Source organism: Hylaeus volcanicus, chromosome 3 (assembly GCF_026283585.1).
Source record: "Hylaeus volcanicus isolate JK05 chromosome 3, UHH_iyHylVolc1.0_haploid, whole genome shotgun sequence".
Classification (NCBI taxonomy): Eukaryota; Metazoa; Arthropoda; class Insecta; order Hymenoptera; family Colletidae; genus Hylaeus; species Hylaeus volcanicus.
Genome location: NC_071978.1, coordinates 25,547,855 through 25,559,317, shown reverse-complemented (window position 1 = coordinate 25,559,317; position 11,463 = coordinate 25,547,855). Strand labels below are relative to the sequence as shown.

General features: G+C 41.2%; 2 protein-coding genes across 2 annotated transcripts; both read left to right on the top strand.

Annotated features, from left to right (window-relative positions):
- The first annotated feature begins 1,052 nt into the window (after positions 1-1,052).
- Positions 1,053-8,178, top strand: LOC128873623 (endocuticle structural glycoprotein SgAbd-1-like). Its single transcript, XM_054117320.1, has 4 exons — positions 1,053-1,211; positions 5,978-6,111; positions 7,001-7,278; positions 7,756-8,178. The coding sequence occupies exons 1-4, from the start codon at positions 1,197-1,199 to the stop codon at positions 7,758-7,760; spliced, it is 432 nt and encodes a 143-aa protein (XP_053973295.1). The 5' UTR covers positions 1,053-1,196; the 3' UTR covers positions 7,761-8,178.
- Positions 8,179-9,466: 1,288 nt separating this feature from the next.
- LOC128873624 (endocuticle structural glycoprotein SgAbd-2-like) lies at positions 9,467-11,463 on the top strand. The gene is made up of 2 exons (XM_054117321.1): positions 9,467-10,282; positions 10,651-11,463. The coding sequence occupies exon 2, from the start codon at positions 10,672-10,674 to the stop codon at positions 11,068-11,070; it is 399 nt and encodes a 132-aa protein (XP_053973296.1). The 5' UTR covers positions 9,467-10,282; positions 10,651-10,671; the 3' UTR covers positions 11,071-11,463.

Genomic DNA, 11,463 nt, shown 5'->3' with positions numbered 1-11,463 from the left:
GCGCGAAGCATCAATTATCTTCTCGCTTCGCCTTTGCGCGTTCTGTCTCCGTTTCGCTGCCATTCCTCTCATTCATACTTGAGACTATCGCAGACGAATTAAAATGCCATGTAAGCTTCCCTTACTTCCTGTATGTAGTCAATTATTTATTTATGGGAATTAAATTCTGGCTAATTCTAGACTTTATTTCATTTACATGCTGGAATATTTATTGCCTAATACTAGTATTTAAAAGAAAATTGATTTTGATTTTACTGTACGACCTTTTAATTTCTTATTTATTAATTTTTAAATATATCAAAAAAAAAAATATTTCTACATCACGATAAAAATGATGTTATAGAACCTGACCGCGTTTTACTCGTAAGTTGTCTACTAACAAATTGCAAACAGTACCCGTGGAATATCTTGGAATAAAGTAGTCCAGTAAAATTGCTGACTAAGACTATTAAATATTAAGTAACGAAATTTCATAATGTCGTTTTTCTCGGGTAGCTATAAAAAATGCATTTGAGTGACAGTCACGATATAAGAGAAATCCGTCATATTTCTAATAAAATGCATTTTCACTATTGCAATGCTATTAATCATTAATTTATATTAATGATTGGAATCACTCATGCTCCTCCAGACAGAAAATTTATTATCCAATTTGGCCCTCGTGACTTTGATTCTTCTTCTCTTTCGTTGATCGAGAATATTTATTCGGAAATTATTTACGAAAGCTGTAGAAATTACAAGTAAAGAGACAACGTTTCAATGTTATGTATTTAGTCATCTTCAAGACCTACAACAATTTGTTAAAATTTCTTTATAAAATTTTCTTTAAAAATTCAATTCATCCCCATTTTATTATTACGGATCTCGTAGATAACTCAATGCACGAACTAAAACCGTAGCGAATGCTAATTGATTCAGGCGCCGAAAATGAACAAAGGTGGTGGGCCAAAACGTAGTCCTCGTTTCCCGTGTCGCGATGAAAAATCCGCCACGCTCGACTCATCCGAGCGCATTTTTCCGAAGATGCACTGGTCAGAAGAAGTGCATTGTGAAGAGGGCAGGGATGACCCCTTTCACTGTACCACGTTGCTACGGTCGTGTATATAAAGAGCCGAAGCATCTGACGAAGAAGCACAAGTACCAACCCATCTGCATCCTAACCGCTTCATCGCCGGTGTCTGTGTGACAGAGAGATTATGTTCACTATCAAGGTAGGTACTCAGTCCGTAAGAACACGCAGGCTGACAGTAGCCCGCTAGACTCGGTTTTCATCGTGTCAAGACACGGCGCTCGGACGTCGCCGACGCGGCTGTGAATTATCGTCCGTGTTAGGTGTCTTAGGGGCCATTTGATTTACGCCGACCATGGGGGACGAATTCGCGGTTCACGATGCCCCTGAGCATTTTCAGCAGTCGGGTTGCAGGGTGGACAGCTATGGGGGATCGACGAATCCACGGTGACCGGGAGTACTGATAACAGAAGGTTTATTTTTGTTTGTGAGCATTTTTCGAGAGACACGGGTGGATTTGTAAAGGAGTTCCTTGCGGTTGGTCTATGGACGATGGTTTCAGTTGGATGACGAGGAAACTATGTCTGGTCCGAGTATGGTTTCTATTTTCTTATCGAATTTTGCAATTTATTGGATATCGAGGGAAATGTTTAGTGGGTTGGTGAATAGAAAGAGGCTCTGTTTATACTTTTGTTTTCTTTGGTTGTTTAGTGCTGAGTGTTCGGTTTTTTTAGTTCAAGTGGTCTAAAAATGTTCAATCAGTGTGCAAGAGAACATCGAATTAAAAACGTTAGAATTTCTTTGGACCAGATGAAGTACCTAGAATTCCAGCTACAGTAGCTAATCCTCGTGATGCAGTTCAATCTTACTTGAAATAATACTTTTGACTTCAATAACAAGCGAGGGTTAACGAATGAACCGCGAGACATGTAGCGGCCAACCGGAAGACGAATAAAAACACTTCTCGATAAGGTTAACCGATACGACGATAGTTCAGTAAACGATCGCGAGAAAAGTATTTTCTCGTAATCGTTCGATATCGTATTTCATTTTTTCTCATTTCGCGTCATCGCACCGCGTGCACGCGATAACGTTTATTCGCAATGTGGCGTCGTATTTGTCGGAATAAAATGCGAGAGATAAACGCGAGTTTAACGAGGGAACCAGTTTTTATTATTTGTACGAATGTTGCCTTTAACGTTATTCAGAGACACGAATATTCCGTCTGATATTTACGGGAACATAAATATACATTCGTTGCATCCAACAGGTCTTAACATTTATTTATTCTCGATCTATCGACGTTTCTGAACAAATATGTATTTTGAATGTAAAAGGTGGGGGTGTACGAAATAGTTCAAAATTAAGAAAAATAAAAATGCTATAAAAAATTCAGTATTCAATACGTAGTTATATATAAGAGTGACACATCAAGTCTATATCTCATTTTCTTTTGAACTCTGATTCCAATCATTGTAGTTTATATCAATTCAAAGGGACTTAATATATTTTGTTATTTATACCTCAATCGACAAAATTGTTTGAATTCCTTTATAATTCAAACACACCTAAGTACCAAGTTAATTCACAGCTAACAGAACATTTAATTACACGATTGGAGAATTCTCGTATCGGCGCGAAAGCACGCAACCATAACATTGACAGACGGCATTGCAATCCTTTCGCCATAAGCGTGTAGCTTTTAAATTGCGGAGGACTTGCGTCAGGATAATTCTACGACCGATTACCCGCGCGTAGAATTTCGTTATTATCATTATGTCACTCGTCGGCTGGATACTCGTTATGACATTCACGTTTCGTACTTTGCTTCGAGTCGCAGCTTCTTTCGTTGTACCGCGTTGCCTCCTTATTCGGGACGATCTACGAACCTTTTATTCGCTCATTTGCCTCGATAATTAACTGCATGACTCAATAATATATATGAATTTATAATTGAACGTCGGAAGGAAAGTATAAGTGAATGAGAGAAGGTCAGGTATAGCTTTCGTTCCTTTTAAGGGTGGATTGCAAAACAAGTAGCATGACGAAGTTATATGCATTATCTACGTTTTTAAATTTTATTCTAAACGATGTTGGTTAATGCTCGAATCAACGGGAATTATCAGTCAAACCAAGTACTCTATTTCTAATTCATAACATTTTCAATCCTTGGCGTTCGAAGATGTTCGGAAGCAATGTCGTTGCATACAATAAAAATGATCGGAATTCGAACAAGCGAATATGGGACATACATAAAATTAAGAATAGAATTATCATGACAATAACGACGAACCATGCGCGATTGCGTCACTATGTATCTCGTGTCGACACCTTCTTTCTTCGAGGTGGAACAGTCGCAAGAGAATAACGCGTGACATCGATGAGGATCCCAAATACTTTTGCCCGCACACGCATCTGTCATCTTGGATTCCTGTCGTGGTGCGTCGTTTGTTCGCTTATGTCATCTAAGTGGAACTAATGGAACGAGATGATCATTCATTACTAATACCTCATTGCTGATGAAGACATTTGTAATGCCTCAATGAAGCATTAAAGTCGATTTTACGAGTTCTAGATCAGACTTTAGTCCAAGAGATCGCTGGACCAACACGTCTGGTGGATTTTTCGTAATTTTCTCAAAAAATAGTTCGATAACTCCAGGATTAATCATTCTCGATATTAATAGATATTTTTATGCGAATAGTGATAAGTTCTTGCTAAAGAGGAAGATGCAGAAGAAAGTCGATGAATAAAAAATGAGAATAATTTTCAATTTATAACGGAAATCCCGTATGGTCATTTGGAACGTGGTCGATGAAAGTTGAAATAACGAAATCAACCGAAACGAGCCGCGCATAACTAAAGTCAGCATTATCCGTGATCGTTTGACATTATGAATGAAGAAGTTCTTTCATAATTCGACTTATTACGCGTTATAAAGGACAGGTGGACGCGGCGTCATTACCAAGATAGAGATTCCATATTCGTTCCGCGCAATACTTGTGAAATTCGCCGTTTGTCATTTTCTCGACCAGACCGCGTAACGACGGAGCCCCGGGATCGATTAACAGTTCAGATATCGATTCGTACGTGTCGAGATCCCTCATCGGTGATAAGGATTGCGCCGCGCGAAGCGTGAAACGAATCTGCGCGCCCTTCCAACCGTGGATAAGGTAAACTCGTTCCAAGCATTTTCTTTCACGTATCGATCGATTGGTATTAAAAAGGTTGAATTTCTTTCATTTTGGCAGGGATCAATGAAATTGGCTTTTTGTTTTCAAGATTTCTTTAGAAGACTCATCAAGTCCTGTTGATTTAGAAGGAAAGATCGTTGCCAGCGTCCAGAGTCTTCAGGAGACCTCCTGGGTTTCTTCCTTGTCCTCTTCCACCGTGTTGCTCGGCCTTCTGACAATGAGCCTCTCATTGTCTGAGCGTTTACACGACACGTAGGAAGCGATCGCTTGTTCCAGCTCGGTCATACGGTCAAGGAGAAGGGAAATATCGATTACGGTGCTACGAGAATGAAATCCTGTCCCGGATAAGGTTCCATTGACGCCGTCGTGCGCGATCTGTAATTAGAAACGGGTTGCCAGGGGATTATGGACCGTTGTTCCCAATCCTATTCACGTGTCAAAGGGGTGACTCCTGACCCGTGGTGACAAACGGAATGATTTTCGAGTAGCTTTGACTCGTACATGATTATTAAGTCTGCGATTCGTGTAGCAGCTGGAATCATCTTGGGAAAATTCGGAGAAATTGAGAAAATTAGATTCATAGACAAAAATGATTTTCGAGTTATTCGTGATTTGTACTGTGTATATAGAACGATCGAAATGGAAATTTTCAGAAATCGTATTTCAAATGTCATTTTAATCAAACTAAACTACTCTATCTTTACACCCAGGCGCGTGATTAATAGAAAAACAGATCGTTACATTTCCTCGTTATTCGAAACAACGTTTCACCAAGCTTCAGAGACATTTTCGCCAGCGACGCGTGTAGAAGACACGGCAACGATGAGAAGCGATCCGATCAGGATGACATTTAGGGCGCGAATCTCTGGCCGGAGTAGAGATTCACGGCTGATGGGGGTTCTTGAATGAAATTACACGTTTCACGGACGCGCCGAGAAAAACGGGCGCATTACACTGTACCACTTTCGTACCGCCATTACGCCGTATTTCATAATGTCATTTGCGACTGATGTAACCGCGTCGTGCAGCCTCTAGGCATTATCATCCTCGCCGTTGCCCTTTGCAGCCGTTCCACACAAAGCCACGCCACCGCGGGACGTTACTTTCACGAATTCTATGAATATTTGAACGAAAGGTTTTGCAAACCTAGGGATCGGCTGTATCCATTGTACCACGAATTTCCCAGGCGCTACCTCTCTTCCCGTGTCACGAGGCTAGAAGGAGCAAACTTTAAAATCCCGCGTACCAATTAAGCTTAATTAACGCGACCGCTGTTCGACGCCTGCCGCGGGAAATCAGCCTCGACCCTACCGAGCTTCTCCATGGGTATAGAAGGCCTTGCCGTGCCGTCGCAACTCGACCTTTCGTTAAACACCGGCCTGTCGTTAAGATAATTATACATTCAAAACGCGCTGCCTTCGCGGGGTTAACGCAACTAATTTTGTAGCAACTCGGTGGGACCGAGCGGTGGAAAAATTGATAAATACAATTCGATGAAAATTAATAATTGGACCAATCAGCACAGGCGGCCATTGTATGGAAAAATATAAACCTGGTTATATGTGCAGGAATTCATATTATGGAATAATATTGTTTTAATTTTGTATTGTTTCGATCGCATTGTTTCAAATATTTTTATTACTTGTTTAGGTGGATATGAATGTTTTAGAGAATTATATGACCTTATGAAATTATATCCTATCGATCACAAGAAATAATTAGCTTTAAAGAAAATTTCTTACTTAATTTATATAAACAGGAAAAATTGTTGCAGGTGTTTGTGGCGGTCGTACTCTGTACGACGGGGACGTTAGGAGCACCTCAACGGCCCAGTGGTGGGGCTGACAAAGATGCCGTGATCACATCTCAGCAGCTCGAAGTCAACTTCGACGGCAATTACGTCAATAAGTAAGTAGGACCGTCATCCCGAGAAACGTTCTCCGTAGAATCTGACGACTCCTATCATCCCAGGTAGACGGAAACAAATTATAGCGGGGAACGAGCAGCACGAAGATAATTATCGCGCGATAATTATTCACTAGCTTCTCAATTTTGCGACTCCATTTAACATCCTGGAAATGTCAATATTCTAATTCTTCTTATTCTAACTTCGTTTAATTTAAATTCTAAAAGTATTGTGACGGATACTTTGTCTCCGATACTTTTATTAATACTTTATTAACACAAGTATTCCACAAAGGGCTCGAATCATAATGTTTCCCCAATTCTCGTTTTACTTTTTCGAGATCGAGGTCGATCTGATAAATAACGCAGAGAAAGTCAAGTCCAAAGTTAAAAGGTCCGCCGGACGTTTTATTGCGCGACAAGTTGCAACGAGATAGCTTTATTCGTCGCGGCGCGGTAAGCAAAGTAATTACACAAGGTGAAAACAATGGACGGAGGATAACAGGTATTCGTGCTCGATGACGTCGGCTTATTCACGTGGTTCACAACTGTCGCCCACTGCAATCTCCGTTCTGCATAAGCGCGTTGTTACCGATTCGCTATTGATTGCTACCGTGCTCAATGTTTCTCTTTTAATTACGCCGCCATTCCTCCTCGTCGAATCGATCATTCCGATTAATTCCCACTCTTGCACGGCTGCAGTCGCTGTAATTTGTTCGATTGAAGCTCGATTTTTATTTGGGACTGACATTAAAATCGTTTCAAACTCTTTATTGAATATTTGGTGTATTTAGAATAGTTAGGAAGAATTGATCACACTTTCATCTATTTATCATTTATTACCCAAATACGTTTACTTTTACTCGACTCAGTCGCTTCTGCGGTTGTTTAGCTTCGAGACGAGCAATGGTATCAGCCACCAAGAATCTGGCCAGCCTAAGCAAGTAGACAACGAGACACCAGTGGTCTCGCAGGGTTCGGACTCTTACACGGCGCCGGACGGTCAACAAGTCAGCATCACGTACATAGCTGACGAGAATGGCTTCCAAGTGCAAGGATCTCACATCCCCACGGCACCACCGATACCACCAGAGATCCAAAGGGCGCTCGAGTGGAACGCGGCTCACCCCGAAGAGGACGATGGCGGTCAACCACGACCACCTGCCCGAGGTTTGTTCCACCCTCCACGCCCAATGACACTATAACTTCAACGCTTGTTCGTTTAATTGTCTCCCGGGTCGCGAACAAGGTCTACCTCGGCGATAGGAAGCTATTCGGAAAACACGTGCAGTTTGGGGCAGTGGTTTCCAAACTTCTTGGGAAGCGTCACCCCCAAAAATAAACAAATTTTGCGCGATAGATAAGGATTAAGAGGAAAAGTGTTTCAGTTCTTCATATTTTTTTGTTGTTGTTGTTAAATATCTATCTTTAAATAATATATAATTTTATCGTTCAGTATATATGATCATGCTTGGCAAAGAAAGTAATTTCCATCGAACATAAGTGCACTGGAAAGAATAAACTATCGTGTCATAGTATAGTAATTTCTTTAAACTAAATGTTGCGCGTTAACGTAAGTTAGAGTGTCGGTTATAATTAACGCGAAAGTGGTGGCAGTCAATTAACAATACAATTCTCGTTTCGCAGGTTAATCAGCCCAACTATACCTCAAACGTGACCTGATTTCGAGCCAAGCCAGCCATGGACAGAACCGACCCCGAGCCTCCGATGCAAACCATAAAAATAAATATAGTGTGGTATATTAATCTAGGATTATACATAACAGTAAACAAAAAAAAAAACATATGGCGCGAGCCAAGCCAGTATATAATAACTATATACTTCGAGATTCTTTATCTTACCTGTATAGAAGAAAGTAAAATGCGCACTGTTCAGCAGCTTACGACAGGATCGTGCCGATGCGCGCACGCTGCTTTCACACCGTAAAACGCGGAAAAATGGCGACGCCATCGCGGCTGCGAGGACGCGTATCGAGCGTCGATAGTATATATTATACGTATACTTTAACTTGTGATTTTTGTATATAAATAAAAGCGTTTTGCCGAAGAATTATCTTTCTTTCCTTTCGCGACGACGCTGGGGGCGCCCGACGACCTCTTCAGTGAGTTCTCCTTCTCCTTCCGCTTGGTAACGATATGAAAGTTCAACATACAGAGTATTCTTATATTATTTTAAATCAAACTGGGAGTTCAAGAAATTTTCCAAACAACAATTAATAATTACGATCACACCAGCGATATTTATTCGACTGACGATTCTTATTGAGAAAAACAAATAATACAAAAACAATACAGTTCCATCTTCAATGACAACTTCAGAACAATATGGCCAATTTCGCCTCGTTGTAAATTCCTCCTCGTATATTCATCCATTTGCCAAAGGTTTCGCAACTTTACTTAGAGCCGAAGACAGCAGACGAGCTCGTACACGGTATTGAAAAGGTCCCGAGACAATTCCAAAATTGTTAGTAACCACGACGAACCACGCTTCGACATTGACCCAAAAGAGATGAACACCTGAGGGAGCATGCGTTTTTTCCGTTTCTTTTTTCATTCTAGAGGAGTCGCTAAACCATGTCGGGCATTTAAATGAAAAATGTGATTGATGGTACTTGTCGCAATGAAAAAAACTGTAGTGGCACTGAACGGCATAATAGCTGTACAAAGTATTCAAAAGCCATCGATTCCGCACATCGCAACCGCGTTTCCCCTGACAAATCATTTTTCAACCTCAGAGCCTTCACCGCTCGAAAGGTCACCTCGGATCATGAGATTAATTGCTTTCACGAGCATCGTTGCTACCTTGTTTATCGGGTTTATCGGGTACGTTATGAAAAACTAACAAACGTTTAATCGACGTCATTACTGTCTGTATATTATTATTATTATTATTATACCAAATTATTTATTAGTGGAAGTTGTCAGTGGACTTATCGATAAGACTGGAGTAGCAGATACTGTCTTAAAATATTTCTTTTGGCAATTGTTTATTAAATTTTTGGGTCGATCAAATAAAATCTATTTTTCTAAAATGCCTTAACAGTATCGAATTTGAACATAATAGTGAATTGGTAGTAGGGTTTGTTTCAATGTATTTTTGAGTAACGTGTCCGTCCATTACTCAGCGCTTCTACTTGTGCTGGCGATAGTAAATGCTATCCAATATTGAAGCAAGTTTTAAGTTAACTTAAATATTCTAACAAATAATTATATGAACAAATATTTACAATTAAATTTTCTGACCATACGTCGTTTCAAACTTGATACCTGTTATAGGTTAAAATCGGTATGAATTTTTTCTTTATAAATACTAATACCAATTCATTTCTGAAGAAATTAATGATGGTATTACATCGTCGGTTTTTCTCCAATCTCGCTACTTTTTAAATAAACTTGTATCAATCGAACCAGTGAGCACTGTACCATCGTTATCATCGACGAGAACGGCCACAAGTAGAAGCAGCCAGTAATAGACAGACACGGTTAGCCAAGTCGTACCGAATTCAACGCATACTATTCAAATATCCAAATTCAATTTTTCTGAAAACAATACTACCGTCTATCTATCATAGCTAACAACCACTCATTCGCGGTATATAAGTTTAACAATAAACTTAACAAAGACGAAAGAACTTCCTAGCTACTTCAAAATAATCCTTATTCTTATTGAATCGCAATTACCCACCAATACCGCGCAACCTAATATACTTAAGCCAACTAATCACCATCGTGCCATCGTAGATTGACAGTCTACGAACACGAAATCTCGTAACAAAGAGAATTATGTTCCTCCCTGCAGCATCAATGTGAAACGATCGCGCTGTTAACGTCTCAAATGAACCGTCTTAGAAGTAAAGTGTTAAAATTGATGTCTGATGTGTAATTTGTATATTTATAGCAGGCACATATTTACAATACCAGTTAATTGAGGTTGAAGGCGCGGATTGATTACAGGTTGCTCGTACCATAAGCCAGCCGGAAAGGTTTCCTACGATACGTGTTGCCGACCGTGCGAAGGCTGAACCGGTATCACCGAGTGACATTTGACGCAAAATGTCGATGATAGCGAAGACTACCTCAAACTATAAAAGGTGGACGGGATAGACTAGCGGCCGTCAGTACGATTTCACACGCGATAACTGGAAAATCACGAGGTACAAAACTGTTCGGTAGCGGTGTGTCTAACAAACCCTGGATCCTCTAACGAACTCGTTCGACCTGGGACGTTGACATACGAGGATTTCTTCGATTTATCGTGACCTTTCACTCGAATGAAAACCGAATCGATCGTTACTTTTCATTCAGGCCTGCACAGTTGAAGACTGTGATGCAGAAACTGGTCGTTGCCATTTCTGACGTTAATAGAATCGAAAAAATTTGTTTTCGAGACCGGTTCTTGCACCGCAGGCTTCGATTCGAGTGCACTCAGGTCACGATTACACCCAGCGACGGGGAAGACTAGGCTCTTTTCTAGCTTAATCAATTTTATTTTACGTTTCTTTTTAAGTTAACTTCTTTCCAGGAAGCCCCTTCAGCCCACGTCATGTACGCCCGCACGGTTTTCCTCTTGCACCTGATGGTTATGGTGTTGGCCGCGGACAGGGAGATACCCATCGTCAGTCAGAGCCAAGACATCAGCCCAGACGGCAGTTTCTCGACGAAATGGGAAAGCGGCAACGGCATCAGCTTCCAGGAGGAGGGATTTTTGAAGAACGCGGGCCAGAAGGACGCAGAGGCTGAAGAGGTGCGTGGCTCTGCCTCGTGGACCGCACCAGACGGGACCAAATTGAACCTTGGTTGGGTGGCCAACGAAAATGGCGCCACTTTCCAGGGCGCTCATCTGCCGACGCCACCGCCCCCGCAACCGGTGCCAGTTCTCATCCAGCGAGCCCTCGACTGGATAGCAGCTCATCCCTACAAGGAGGAGAAGAATAGATTGTAATTTTCCACGACATCCCGTTTCGTCAAAACAACGTTTCGCGAACGAACCTGGACGGAATTCGTTGCCTTCCTCGATCGGTGTGGGTCATTCTTCAGGATTCTCTTCGTGTTCCAAGAGCGTTTCGGAGCCGTTCATCCGCGTGGATGGCTTTCCAGTGTGTTTCCACGCTGTAACGCGGATACTGTATCGTCTACGTCTGAAAAATAAAGTGAGAAGTAAATATTCGGAGACAGTGGCGTCGTTGTAACCTGTTGACGATATTTGGTTTATTTTCTTCCGTCTGTTAGATAACGAGACACGTGTGAATGTCGCTGAACGTTTTTGTCGATAGGTAACCACGGAGAAAACTGAAACGTGGATATGTACGAAGAGTAATAAATCGATACACACTGA

What these genes read in the sequence shown, in the direction of transcription:
- LOC128873624 (XM_054117321.1), top strand. Translation starts at nt 10,672, where the DNA reads ATGTACGCCCGCACGGTTTTCCTCTTGCACCTGATGGTTATGGTGTTG.
- LOC128873623 (XM_054117320.1), top strand. An exon ending in GACGGCAATTACGTCAATAA is followed by an intron (nt 6,112 to 7,000) that starts GTAAGTAGGACC and finishes GCGGTTGTTTAG; the next exon opens with CTTCGAGACGAGCAATGGTA.